General features: G+C 48.5%; 1 protein-coding gene across 1 annotated transcript in view; it reads right to left on the bottom strand.

Annotated features, from left to right (window-relative positions):
* The window catches only part of AMOTL1 (angiomotin like 1), an 85,598-nt gene that overhangs the window by 37,197 nt on the left and 33,514 nt on the right, over nt 1-14,887 (bottom strand). Inside the window, 2 exon segments of the mRNA XM_034074384.1 lie at nt 5,449-6,334; nt 8,533-8,679. Coding sequence (XP_033930275.1) covers nt 5,449-6,334; nt 8,533-8,679 — 1,033 coding nt within the window.

Genomic DNA, 14,887 nt, shown 5'->3' with positions numbered 1-14,887 from the left:
TCAACGTAAAGAAGAAATAAAGTAAGGAAACCAGCCTTCTGAATAGGGAGCACCAGGCAGGCAGTGAGCCTTTCAAGGCTACCAGGCTGCACTTTCTCTTTTCAGTTTTGTATAGCTTCTGATATATATAATACCCACTACATATAGCTTGCGAGATACAGTGCAATAGAGTAAAATACTTGACCGTGGACCTCACTTTCATGAGAAAACCCTCAGAATTCAGCAAGGCCACCCAAGCCTCAAAGTTTAGGCATGGTCTTCATACACCTCTTATACTGGAGCTCCTGGGAGCAAGGATGGCTGAGCAAGGGTGACTGGATTTCTGGAGATAGAGGAGTTCTGGAGGAATGTGTAGCTGTATGTAGGAATAAGACACCTTATATAAAAAAGAAGAGCTATTGCTCAGTAAAGCAGCACAGTATTAGGAAGTAATAAAACAAAAATGCCTGTAAATGTTCTGGAAAGGAAAGTCCACCTCTGCCCTAATAGGTACAATGCAGCTCTCTATGCAAGGAGGGAGAGCAGCCACTGGAGGAAGGACTTTGTTTTCTACATACTATGGTATCTACATTCATAATTCAAATGTCCTCCTCTAACCTATTTAGCTCATCTTTCTCTGAATGCTCTGCCTTCTTTTGCCTCTAGGGCAGCATGGCCTACTATCTCTAAAAGACGCTCCCTCAAGGGACACATGGATGCTCCAGTCTAGCTAGTCAGTGAAGAGGAAGAGGTGTTCCTGGGGTGCAGCTCTCTGAAGTTGCCTTAGACTTTTAGCTTACAAGGAGAGTAAAATGCGCATGAAAGATGTTAATCCTGACCATTGACTGGGAGCCTTGAGTCTGCACATTAACCTCAGACCCAAGGGTTTAACTGACTTCAGCTGTGATTTCTGCAGCCATGAAGAAGACTTCAAATGCTGCTCTTTGTAGCTGTGAACAACAGAGAGGAATCAGTGTTGTCAAAGTGCAGGAAAAAGACAGGATAAGGGGAAAGCCAGCAAGCCCAGCCTGATGGCCATGGTGCAAGGAAACACAGTTATAGGCCCATTGTTAAACGCCAATACAGCCAGAAATGGAAGAAGATACAGTTCTCAGGGTATTCTCTGCCTTATAAAATCACAGTTACAGCACCTTGTAAACACAAAGGTATGTTTCAAAGCCATTTTGGACACTTGGACTCACACCTCCAAGCAAAATTATCATCTGAAGAGGCACACGCTGTATTAAACATATCCTGCATAGTTAAGAGACAGGATATAGCATCTCTTCACAGGGATGCACACTCAGAACAGACAGTCCTTCTAAAGTCCAGCTGACTTTCAGCAAAGGAAAACGTGCCTTCCTCAACCTCTGCACTCCTAGAGGAACCAACTGGGTAAGAAGAAACGACAAGGGCATCACCTAAACTGATGCGTGATGCTTTCTCTTTCACTTATTTAAATGAAAGGCAAATTAGACCAGGAGAGAACACGAAGCTCTTCTTCAGGGCTGCCAGCATCCTCATCCACTGGAAGCACAGCCTCCTACCCACACTCATGTTTTTGGGCTATCGTCACAGAGAAAGGCCCCAGAAGGCAGCTTGGGTTTGACATCCCTGGCCTTGGCCATGCTGCCAGCACACCCGCCTGGGTGTCTCAGGGAGGAAAAGGAGCTCCTTGTAGTCCCCTTTGCAGCCACAGATGTGTGGCTGAACGACTGAATATCATCAGATCATCTGAAAACAGGAGTAATGTGTGCATGGGGTTAATGCACAAATAACCAGAGAAGCCACAGGCTATTCCGGCAGCTAAACATAGGCTTCTGCATCCAGGCAGGGTGGGATTTAATGAGGCATATAAAAAAATGGGGTATCTTTAAAAACAGCCCAGCTTTATGATTCAATTGCAAGCAGTCATTTAAAATGCTTGGATTAAATCAGAATTAAAAGGTGCCTGCATGACTGACTTCTGCATGCAGCCACAAATGAAGTCCCCTCAACAAGCAGTGGTGTTTCCAGTTCAAGGCTTCATCTGCTTCATACTCTTTTCATTAACATTATCAGATGATAATTTTGCCCTGCAAATCTTGATGTAATCACCCCCAAAGAAGCTGGGCCAAGTCTTGCCAGCACTAACAGAAAGAAATCATTGTGGATAAAAGACATCAGGACCTGACAAGGGCCAAGGGAAGCAAGGAAGAGGATTCATTGCACTGAGTGATCTAGATTACTGTTTCAGCAGGGCACAGAGAAACACTATGGAATTGAGCAGGTCCAAATTCATCCACCCAGGAATAAATATAGCAATTTAATACTGTAGCAATAAGTTATAGTAAAAGGGTAAAAAATCCTCCTCTGGGCTGTGAGAACCCTAACATGCCCAACAAGATAACAAGCTGGATGGGGTGCCAAAGTCTGAAATGGCAAGTGTAATCAGCTACACAAATGAGGAACACTGAGTCGCACTGCAGAGGTGATATTATATCCAATTAACTTCTGGTGCTGCAGTGGTGTCCAAGTCAGCTTTCCACAGTGAAAAAAGGGGTTTTGACAACAGTGAAACAGTTACAGGGCTCCAGGCTCCATCTGTTAAGTGTGTTATAGGACTGACAGCACAGGGCTCCTTGCTGTATCTGACAAAGACATTGCAAAATCCCAACTGGTAACTAGAAAATACAGAGTGAAACGAAGATGCAGAACTGTGCCAGAGATGGCAATTAGCTAGTGGAACAAGCCTGCAAAGGCTGTGATGGATTCTCCAGACACAGAGTGCTATAATCCAGGACCGAATGTTCACAAAACAGAATTAATTCAGGGCATTGGGCCACAGATTAAATTAGATTGTTTCCAAGCCCTTTTACCTGACAAGCTGCAACCCTCTGAACAGGCACCTAAGGAAAGTTAGCAAAGACACTATTCAGGAATAGCTGCACATCTAGGAAAGGAAAGGTTTTCTATTACACTTGGCCAACTTGAAGCATTCAGAAACCGTGAGTCAGGGCCCCAAGCATCACACAACTGGCTTAAAAATATGATATTTTAAAACAGGAACACATATTGGTTCCTTTTTATTTGCCTTCTGGTTTTTGTGCCTTTTAAGCTGCAGGGTTCAAGCTGTGCTCTGCAACCACAATGTCCAGAAAGCAGAGGTCACCAAGTCTGATTTAGATAAATGCTGCATCAATACGACTCTAGGAGGTCTTAAGGACAGCACCAAATCTCTTGAGATTTACAGTAAAGTTGTGAGGTCTCCCCATGGTGATTATAAAGGCAACATTCCCTTTAAAACCAGCCACAAGCACAGGAAAAAGCCAAGTGAAAAAAGCAAGGTAAGCAGCAGCTGCAGTCATCCCATCTCCTCCAACAGCTCCCTACAAGCATTTCTGGTTCCCAGACTCATCTCCCTCATCACAGGAGAATGGGGTGTCAGTGACCTTACAGGTCTATCCCAACCCTAGTATCTGTGGATGCTTTCTCTGGATCTATGCAGCTCTGTGCTTCTCTCTTTCTTAGAAGGCAGAATCCTTTTTCACAGTCCCTGTCCAGAGGATGCCAGGATGGGAATGATCCCATCCTTGCAAAAGAGATGGCCAGAACAGATGGAAGGAGATACTGGGATATACAAGATTCCCATTGGCAAAGCTCTGCTTCCGCCAGTTTGTTTCCCAGGCCCTCCCAGGGAGATGAAAGCTGGAATTTCTCACCTTGCTTGCTCCTCTAACAGAACAAACAGCCTCTCCAAACCCTACTCTTCCATTAACCTTATGAAATCGGGCAGTCCCCTACCTCAACCTCTCTTATCAAGGTCCTCCATCCCACCCAGATGGCTCACTGTGAGCCTCCCCAGAGTGCCGGTAAGGGGCAAGCAGCAGGCAAGAGCAGAGGCACAGACAGGTTTGCACTTAGAGCAACCCAGCAGTGTAACACAGCCCCGGCTCTCCTCCAGCAGTGCTCAGTGCTCAGACAAGTTCTCTAGCATAGATGGGGCTGATGTCCCTCAGGAGGCAACCTGCCTCCATAGAGAGGAATACGTGGAGCAGACAACATTTTGCTGCATTTTATAATCATTCCAGACCATGCCCATCCTGCGACACAGCCCGAAATGGGCACAAGGATGAACCAGGGCACAGCTGCAGAGAAACAGCAAGTAATGAGCACATGAACCAGGGAGTTTCTCAGCACAGCTGCTAGGGTGATCCAGCAGAGCCTTAGGGTAAGGCTGGCCCATGCTGCTGGCATGGAAACCTGCACTGAAATCGAGGCATTTCTCAGCATTAACCTTGCAGACCAGGCACCTGGGGAAGGTTTTGGAAGTAGCCCCAAAGGGTTTCCCATTTGACAGCAGTGCCATTCCTCATTCCGCAGCACCCACGACCACTCACTTACATGGACTCAGCAGAAGAGGCTGTGGGTATTGAATCAGCATTTTCCAAGAATGACAAAAAACCCCAAACCAGCTCCTTTTCTGTTGGGGATGAATCTCCTTGGTGCCAGAGATGTTTGCTAGCACTGCGCATGGCTGCGGGAAAGCATGGCCTCTGTTGCCCTTGAGTCTATACAGCTGTTTCTTAGCATAAACACAGATTTGTGCTGAGCTCTTCAAAATGCCATTTTCCTCTGAAAAAGCTTCATAAACTCAGCACAGTGGAAGGCTGGTAATGAAAACACACGTGTAGCTGGAGGAAGGCTAGCGGTGCTCAGTACGGGCCCTGTGCCTGTCATAACTACCTTGCAACATCCACCAAATCCATGCTCTGAGTGCATGCAACACCAACAAAACCTTTGGGGATTGTGGGGTCGGTAATGACCTAATCATAGAATCACACAATGGCTTGGGTTGGAAAGGACCTTAAGCTCATCCAGTTCCAACCCCCTGCCATGGGCAGGGACAGCTCTCACTAGACCATGTCACCCTCTCTCCAGCCTGGCAGCTTGCAACATGAAAGCCACTCACATTCACATCAGACAACTCCAGCCTTCCCAGTCCAGCAAAACAGGTCAAAGAGACAGCAGTGAGACAGAGACACTCTTGCACTTAGGTACAGCAAGGAAAAGGGAGCCCTAACTGCCTGGGCTCACCATCCTGCCTGGGCACTGAGCAGGACCTGAGCTGCTCACAGGGATCAGTGCATAGCAAGTGAATACTCTGGATTATTCTTAATGTGCTTGGAATAAACCCGAGCTCATGGGGAGGCCTGGCACGAGGGGCACAGTACCATGAAAGCCCCCATGACCAGTGTTGGGAAGGTTTCAGTAGGACATTAGCAGTGTGTTGTGCTTTATACAGTCCCCCTGGAGGTGCAGATGCCTCCATCACCCGGTCCCATGCTGGCCCAGCCGTGGGGTGTGATGTCCCCACCATGTGTCTAAGGCTGAAGCCCACAGGGGCTGTGGTTCATGAGACCAAATCCCTGCAGAAGCTCCTCTGGCATGGGCAGGATCAGACCCCTTACCCTTGACAATGGTCATTACCTGCTGATTCCATACTCCGGGGGTGGCTGGTACCGGACCAGGGCCACCTCTGTGCGGGCAGAGGGCTGCGGGGCAGCAAAGGAAGCCTTGAGGACATCCTGCGCCGGCTGCTCGCCATAGTACATCCCATGATCCTGTGCCTTGCTGCCTGGAGCGGCTGCCTTGCCTTTGTAGGGGTATTCGGGAGGTGGGCCCCTTGGGTCTGTAGCCTTGCTGGGCTGTGGGGCTGCCTTGAAGCCTTTTGTGCCGCCCGGTGCTGGGGGATGCTGCTTGGCACCATTCCTCTCCAGCGAGAGCTGCATGATCCTCTCGCTCAGCGAGCGGACGTGGCCTTGCTTCAGCTCCTTCAACGCCTCATCCTTATGCGCCTGCCCGCTGTTGGCTCGGTTCACCGTCGGCCTCCCCTCCGTCCTGGACTTCTGGCTGGATGTGCCATAAAACCCCGGAGCGGCCGCAGTGGCCGTCGGCGCCTGTCCTCGGAAGAACTGAGACTGAGCCTTGGCTTCCTCGTAGCTGGGGAGCTCCTCGGTGCCATGCGGAGGCTGTGGGGCTCGGGGCTGCTTCTCCATCACAGCACCGTCCCCCTGGTGCTCCTGCCCCTGCGGTTCCTGCCGCCCCGACGGCTGGACCATTGGAGGCTCGTCGGGAGCGAGGTTCTCTGCGGAAGAGAGAGTGCTGGCAGTGCTGTTGGAGGGGCCGGCGCTGCCCGTCGCCTGGTGCTGTATGGCCAGCAGGTTCATGTTCTCGCTGGGGTTGCCATACCTCAGCCGCTCCTGGATCAGGCGCTGCAGGACCGTGCCGGCTGCCACCTCGTCCGCCCCTCGCATCTCCGCCTCTGGGACCCGGCGGAAGCTGGGTGGGCGCAGGGTGCAGAGGGCTTCCTCGGCTGGGCAGGGAGAGACAGAGGTGGCCATTAGCTCTGCTGACCAGGAGGCTGGAGCTCCTACACCCCACAGCACTGACCCTGTGCCCAGGATGTACCCCAGGGGCAATGCCCTGCCAGGGTCCCCCTGGAGTAGAGGGAACATGGCTGGAAGCCACCGAAGGAGGCAGGGCACTACTCTCTGCTCATTCCCCCACCCCAGATCTTCCTTAACTGCTTGCAATGACCCCTAAAAACATATTCCCAGCCCTTCCCTCCATAACACTCCATGGGCTCAATACCCACAGCACCAAATGCCCTCCCAAGTCAATGGAGGGACATGCAATGTCATAAGGAAATTTGGTCTGTTCTAAAATATAAACGGAATGGAATAGAAAATAGAATGGAATAGAACGGAATGGACGGCCCTAGACTAGAACAGAACAGAACAGAGTAAGAACATATTTCCATTGGAAAGGACTTACAACAACCATCTAGTCCAACTGCTTGAACAAAACTTAGAACACATTGCTAAGGACATTGCCAAAATGCCTCTTGAACACTGACAGCCTTGGGGCATCAATCACCTCTCTAGGAAGCCTGTGTTTGACCTTCCCCCTGGAGATGCCTTGCATTGCTTACTGCAGCAGCCTGTATGGCAATACCACACGGGAGGCTGCACTTTTGATGGGTAAAATCGGAAAAGTCAAATCCCCTCCTAAGTGCAGTGCCTGCCACAACAGAAGGAAATGCAGAATGTGTCACAGAAAAGCTATGAAATGACACAGAAAATAAAAAGGTTCTAAAAGTGTGTAATTAAAGAATTATCTGTGCTCTGGTAGCTTCCCCCAGAAGTGCTATTTCCCTTCTGGCCAATAACGCTATTTCTAAGGGAGTCACTGTTGTGATTTTGCTGGATGAGTACAAGGAGGGTGTTCCAGTTGTAGATTTAACACCAGCACTTTAAAAAGATGGATTAGTTACACCATCCTAACACCCTACTGAAGTCACTCTTCAGAGGCAATGGCACCACTTTTGCACTGTATACAAGTGGAGAATGCCTAGAGCTAAGCACTTAATGGCACATAACCATGGCTGGGAGGTTGGAATATCTTCCTCCTGGAGCTCTCCTCCCACAATCATCCCAAAGGTGGTGTAAGACATCTGTCTGAAGGGTGTCTGACTCCTGAAAGGCCCCAGTGCAGACAAAAGTGAGAATAACCCCAGAGGTCCTGACAGGGTCCTCCATGTCCCTAGGCAAGGAGGAGGTGCTGTTCTCAGTACAGACTTTGTGGTCATTTTGGCAGCCTTCTCTCTCCTGCTGTTTCCAGTTCTCAGAGGGGTTTGTCAGATGGACTTACATCTGGGGTTTGGTGTTTGAAAGTAGTTAAAAACCAAACTTTCTCTTGAGGTCTGGTATTTCCCTGGGGTTTAATCAGTTACTGCACATGCTGTGGGATAACTTGTACACCAGAGGGGAAGAAAAGCTTTCGACTCTTAACTATTAGAATAGGTCATTTCCTCACTGGGATTGCAGCCTGGCCACCAGTATTCAGAGGGTCTGTCAGCTCCCCAGGCTGCTGCAGATGCACACATCTCCATCTACCTGTCTGCACTACAGCCAACTGTCCATCTACTTTATACATCCATGCAGTTACAGCAAACTCTTACTGCTTTACTCACAGCTCACAGAACCACCCCCAAATTGGGCATTTTTGCAGACCTGCAATAGAAGTCTCCCTAACATACCAGCAAGCTCACAGACTAGGTCGTAAATCTGAGAGTGGATAAAGCCAGCATCAGAAGGATTTCCATCCCTGTGCTAGTCATCTGTCAGCATCCTTATATTTGGGAGATGTACTTTAGTTACCTATCAGTGAGGTCCAAAAAGGACTGACCAGAATGAGCCTTCCACAGGCTGCCTGTGGTCTTGCTCCATCAGCAAAAAGCTATGGACCTCGGTCCAGCTGCACAATGAAGAGCAGCCTTGTCCTGAAGGACAAGCGGCAATGCTGCATCCTCCACAAGCACAAGTCACAAATGATGGTGGCTCATAACACTGAGTCCAAGGTATCTCCCCTTTGACTCCACTGAGGATGAGAAGGTGGCCTTCAATTCTGTGAATATTATTTGTTAATGGTCTGAACTGCTCAATTTACTTCCAGGGAAAAACATGGAAGCAAACGTGGTGGGTTTATATGGAAGTGTAGCCGCACACTTACCAGCTTTTTCTTTGGCACTGATCGCTTCAGCTGTTAGAGGAGAAACTTCATGCCTGCCAGCAAACAACTGGTGATCCTGGTATAGAAAGCCAGTATCTTCCAGTACCTGGACTGGGCTGGTAGGTTTATAACAAACAGATGTGGAGCCTGTAAGAAAGAAGAACGGGATGTCAGTAAAGAATGACAAAGTGCAAAGCCATGACTTATGACAGAAGTCCAAAAACAATGTTCTTGAGCACGGCTAGGTGCCTGAGAAGCCCTGCTGAGGCCACTGAGCAAACCACCTCTTGTCCTCACCACCCAAATAACACATTAGCTCTGAGGAGCACACACCTGCTTCACACACCAACCCTCAAGGTCCTCAGTCCAGGTACAAAGCAAGGCTTGTAAGAGCTACCAGTGACAAGTGACAAACTCACAAATCAAGGCACGGCACCAGGACATGAAGCCAACAGAGGCAGCACAAAACTGAAAGAGGGAGGGGGTGAACAGAAGAATAGAATAGGTGAGGACCCCATTCCATCCATGAATGCTTAAGTCTGGGAATTCTTTGCCACAAAATCTGCTCATGAATAACAGCTCAGCAATACAGAAAGTTGCTGAGACTTAAAATACAGCCAATGCTATCAAGGGAGAGAGTTTATAAATCACTTTGTCCAGATGTTCTTAATATGGTTAGAAGAGGATGGAGCTGGAGGGCCATGGGATTGAGTCTGGCAGACAGACTGCACAGGAACTGCACACCCAAGCTCCTGCATCCCACAGGCATCAGCAGCCGGACCAGCCCCTGTGCTGGTTTTGTCTGGGATAGAGTTAATTTTCCTCACAGTAGCTGGTATGGGGCTGGTTTGGATTTCTGCTGGAAGCAATGCTGATAACACAGGGATGTTTTAGTTACTGCTTAGCAGCGCTTATACAGAGCCAAGGCCTTTTCTGCTCCTCACACTATCCCAGAGAGAAGGCCAGGGGTGCACAAGGAGTTGGGAGGGGACACAGCCAACTGACCAAAGGGTATTCAATGGCATGTGGCATCGTGCACATCATTGGTTTGACCCCACAATTCAAGGAAGACAGACACACTGCACAGACTCCAAATGAGGGCAACAAAGATCATCAAAGGACAGCAGAACTTGTCCTGTGAGGAAAGGCTGAAAAGAGTGAGGTCTTCTCTCCCTGAATAAGAGAAGGCTGGGGAAGGGTGACCTCATCACAGTGTTTCAGTATTGCAGCTACAAAAGAGGACAGAGGATGTCTCTTGAAGAAGTGCACTCAGTTTGGCTTGAGTACAGTTAATTCTCTTCACAGTAGCTGGTATGGGAATGTTTTGGATTTGTGCTGGAAACAGTGCTGATAACACAGGGATGTTTTAGTTACTGCTGAGGAGTGCTTACATAGAGCCAAGGCTTTTTCTGCTCCTCACACCACTCCATCACCGAGTGGGCTGCGGTGCACAAGGAGCTGCTGGGACTGCTGACCTGAACTGACCAAAGCCATATCCCATACCTTATGGCATCATGATCAGCATATAAACCTAAGGGAAGAAGAAGGAATTTGGGGACATTCCCTGGAACATTGCCCAGGGAAGCTGTGAATGCTCCATCCCTGGCAGTGTTCAAGGCCAGGTTGGACAGAGCCTTGGGTGATACGGTTTAGTGTGAGGTGTCCCTGCGCATGGCAGGGGGGTTGGAACTGGATGGTCTTTTCCAACCCTAACTATTCTATGATTCAGACTGACAGTGTTTGCCTTCCCAAGTAGCTGTTATGTGTGATGGAGCCCTGCTTTCCTGGAGATGGCTGAATACCTGCTTGTGATGGCAAGTGGTGAATGAATTCCTTGTTCTGTTTTGCTTAAACACACAGCTTTTGCTTTATCTGTTAAACTGCCTTTATCTCAACCCATGAGTTTTCTCACTTACTCTTCTGATTCTCTCCCCCATCCCACTAGGGATGGAGTGAGTGAGCAGCTGGATAGGGCTTAGTTGCCAGCTGGGGTTAAACCACAGTATGATGAGGGTCAGTGGGTATGAGCTGCACTAAGAGATGTTTTATCTTAACATAAGGGGAGTTTTTTACAGTGAAAACAATCATTCACTGGAGCAGCCTCCCCAGGGACATGGTAGAGGCCCCATCACTGGAAGTTTTCCAGATGTGGTTAGACAGTGTGAGAGATAACCTTGTCTAGGCTCCTCTTCCTACAGAAGGTCAGACCAGCTCATTTGCTGAGCTCTCTTCCAACCTGGGCTGTTCTATGAATGATTTTCCACTTCCTACTCATTTTTCTGAGCACGAACTCATTTTTGTAAAGAGAAGGCTGTTTGAGGTCCAAACCTTGGGGGTGAGCATCTCCTGGACCCAAGTACCCTGGTACAGCAGGGACATGGCAGAACCAATCTTCATTTACACCATCAGTTGTCATAGGTTTTAGACTAAGGGAATAGTCATCAACTTCCAGCAAAGGCCACTGCAGGAGGGTTAGGGCTCGAAGTGGCATCAATACGGCATCCATCAGTCCTAGCAGGGCATCTGTCCATCCTTGTGGGGCAGGAAGCCCAAAGGGACCTGCAGCACCCTGCTCTGCAGGAAAAACCATCAGCCATGGATGATTTGGACTTATTAAACCCAACTGCTTGGTTTGTGCTCCGCTAATTGCATGCTTACTGACATACATTACACAGGGAAGTTTGCTCTCCTTATGTACAGGTCATCGCTAACCGCACACCCCTGCATGGGGCAGGACAGCAGGAGAGCAGGATCCAGCCTGTCTTCTCTACAGGCATGAAGATACTATTCCCTTCTGCATCCAGAGGAGAGGAAATAGGTATTTCTGTGAAATGTTAATGAATTCACCACTTTACCATTCTTATTATGAATGTGTATGGCAGTTATCTACATTTAGAGAGCAAGAGGGAAACATTGCTCACTTGAGTTGAGCTAAGCTGAATATGTTTGTAAAACTGATCATGGCAGCCTGGTCTGGAATTCTCACCTAACCACCTGTCTTTGGTTGCCATGGCAAAGCAATAACCTGCTAAAATCAGGACTGGTAAATGCTGATATCTGCCAAACTGCTCAGCTTCTGATGCCTGTTGTGTCAGAGTCGAAACCGAGTAGCTCTGACCCATGCAGAAACCACTGCCCTTTGCTGTACCCACACTGAGGTAACATCATAAAATGATGTAATGATGGTTTATGATGTTAAAATGATGTAATGGTATTTTATGTTCATCACATTAGGTTTTAATAAAACATCAGCTGTAACTGGTACCAAAAGCCAGTTTATGTGTAAAACCGATAACAGTTGCCGACAGATCAGTGCTTGGCGCAAGGCCACAATCCAGATCTCATGGGCAATAACGCACCACATGAAAGCTTAGTGAAGCCTCACAAGCCATTTGGACCAAGGCAGAGGCCTTTTTTTCTTCCCCCCATGCTGTTACTGGAGCCTCCCAAATCTCAGCTCTCCTTTCCAGAAGGGTTTTGCTCCACATAGCTCTGCTGCGGTGTAAGTCTGACGCTCAGGCATTTGCTCCTTCCTCAAACCTCCCCATTCTTCTACAGTGCTCACCAAAAACACTTCCATTGTTATAACTGAAACCCAGTGTGCCAGGATACAGCCCTGTCAATAGACACCACATCTTCAACTGCCTTATAAATGTGTACATGAGGCCCTTAGTGACATGTGTTTGTACTTCATCATCTTAAAGGTCCTTTCCAACCTAGCTGATTGCATGATTCTATGGTTTAATGGTGGACTTGGCAGTCCTGGGGTAAAGGTTGGACTTGATGATCTTGAAGGTCTTTTCCAGCCTCAATGATTCTATTCTATGGTTCTATAATTGGTGTCACTCACAGACAACCCTGTAAGACACGACCACATCTGGCCCAGTTCAGCCCTTACTTAATTGGACAACTTCTCCCAGCCTTCATTTCTGCATCTCCATCAACTCTCCCACATCTAAGTGATTGTCTGACACTAATCCATCTGTTTTCCTTTTCTTTTAATTCTAAATAAACATGCATTACACCCTGCAGAAGCAGACGTGCTATCCTGGAGGGCTGCTGCACAGCCCTGCAATTCATCAGAGCTACTTCAGTGAATCATTTGCTAAGATTAACACCAGACAGTCAGCAAGGACCCACAGACAGAGGAGCAACACTTAAATATTTCCTGTTTCTGATGTGGTTTCAGTCTGGTTTTGAAAAGGATCTAAAGCAAAACCTCATAGGAAGCCCATTGCTGTGACATTACAGGAAAGCCATGTTTTCAGAGCAATAACAGCATCCCCAAGAAGCAAACTTCCTCCTCACTGGAACAGTCAGAAAAGATAGTTTTCTGACAGCCAAACCATAGCACCACTCTAAACTTCAGTGAAACACCATAAAATGCCTGTTGTGCAAGGACAGTTTGCTGCTATTTAGAGGCAACACCTCGAGGCAGCGCTGGAGTGATGAGTTTCTGCATCACACTCTGCTGCCCACCTGGGTACCGCTCTGTGGCACAGCCTGTCCTGCCAGCACATAGAACTCCTTCTCTGCCACCCAAAACCCAAACAAAACCACAGTGCTGTCCTCCAAAAAATCCTCTTTCAATTTGTACCCTCCTGAGTGGTTTGGAAGAGACCAAGGGTTCCAAACACCATCCAAAGCAATCATCTGAAATCAAATATTAAGTAAAGCAGCTTTACACGTTCCTATAAACTCTGCCACAGTTTGTAAGGGAAGTCCAAGAATGACAGAACAAAAATGACATCGTTTCCAAGCCCACATCTGTCCTCCTGTCTCACAGCCAAGCCAGAAAGGAGTGCAAAAACCTTATTCCACATTTAAAATATTCTCTCTGTCCTGTCACTACAAGCAAACCTCAGGTCAACAAGGAAGGATCTTAAGGTCCTTTCCAACCCTAACCATTCAATGATTCTCTAATTATTTAAAAGACATCACAAAAGGACAGTCAAAGTGCTCCAAGGTCCCAAGGGCTACCCAATGACTGTGCCATGAATCCCCTATGGTGACCCATCAGTCTCTCCCATGGGTCACAGGAATCCTTCGTCGAGGCTGGATGCCCCTCCTGTGCATGTGAACAGTACTCTCCTCCCTAAGCATCAGCCCGGTTTTGACAGCAGGCATTGCTGTACCCCAGCCACATGGCCATGCCACTCTCCCAAGGCTGGGAGGAAGACCTGAATTTGATTTGGCTCACAAAAACACAACTCATGCATCCCGCTTCTCAGTTTAGGTACAGAAAGCACAGACAGCACTTCCAACAGCATCACCAAGGATGCTCCCGGTACCTCGAGCAGTGATGGGATTCCTCCACATCCCCAGCTCTGACGAGGTGCAGGGGCTCAGGCAGATGTTGATTGTTCCCCATCAGCATCTCCCCAGTCAATGCACAGATTTTCTAGGTCACTTGTGGGGTGGCTGACCCATGCTCACACCCCATCATTCTGTTTGGGAACCTCGCATCCGCAGCCAGGGCTCCCGAGCCCCATGAGGACTGAACAAGCATCACTGGTATTTTCACAGGAGCAGAGCAACATCTTGCAGGACAGAAATCCAACCCACATAATGCACACCAGATGTGAGCCACCAGCACCTCTTGCTTCCCACATGAAAGCTGAAGATCTACCACATCTGAGCCAAAGGAAGCCTCACCCCTCTGCCTGGCCGGATTCACCAAGCCAAGCCCCTCCTTCACAGCTCAGTGCTCTGAGGAAAGAAATCCTCATCCCGCTGTTACCTCCAGGATCCACGCTGTGCTATTCCCTTGCTCGAGAAGAGTTCCCGAAGTTTCCCATCCCGGGTACTGTCATTTCACTCTCCAAAGAGTGCCGTGTCCAAGAAAGCACTAGCAAGACTAACGAGGAAAGGCGATGGAGGCAGCCAAACCCCATCTCTCCCAAGGAATTGCACTATCACATCCAAATGTAACTGCCTATAAGGATGAACACTTTCCTTGAAACTTCAGCCTCACGCACTGATTTTCATACACGCTTCCCCTCAGCAAAAAACAAAGCAGAGAAGCATAAAAGATATGAGCAGTGCAAAGCAAAGGCGCCTTGAAAGCAGCTCCCAAGCCTGGCATGAGATCAGATGGATACAGGGAAGAGCAGAGCCAAGCCTGCCTGCCCGGGAGATCCCCCATGGATGCCCACACTTCCCGCCTTCTTATGGAAATCAAGTGCAGGCGTGTGGGGGCAAACTGTGCCTATCACAGCTCTTTCATCTTGGATGCTTACAGGTTTTATAGCATTAGAATAATCCACTGGGATTTTCCCCCATCCCAGGCTCACCCCCAGAGGAGAGGCAGGATGCGGGCAGAGTATTTCCATCCAGTTACGGAGGCATTAACCCC

This window comes from Melopsittacus undulatus, chromosome 2 (assembly GCF_012275295.1).
Source record: "Melopsittacus undulatus isolate bMelUnd1 chromosome 2, bMelUnd1.mat.Z, whole genome shotgun sequence".
Classification (NCBI taxonomy): domain Eukaryota; kingdom Metazoa; phylum Chordata; class Aves; order Psittaciformes; family Psittaculidae; genus Melopsittacus; species Melopsittacus undulatus.
This window is presented reverse-complemented; position numbering and strand designations above follow the sequence as displayed.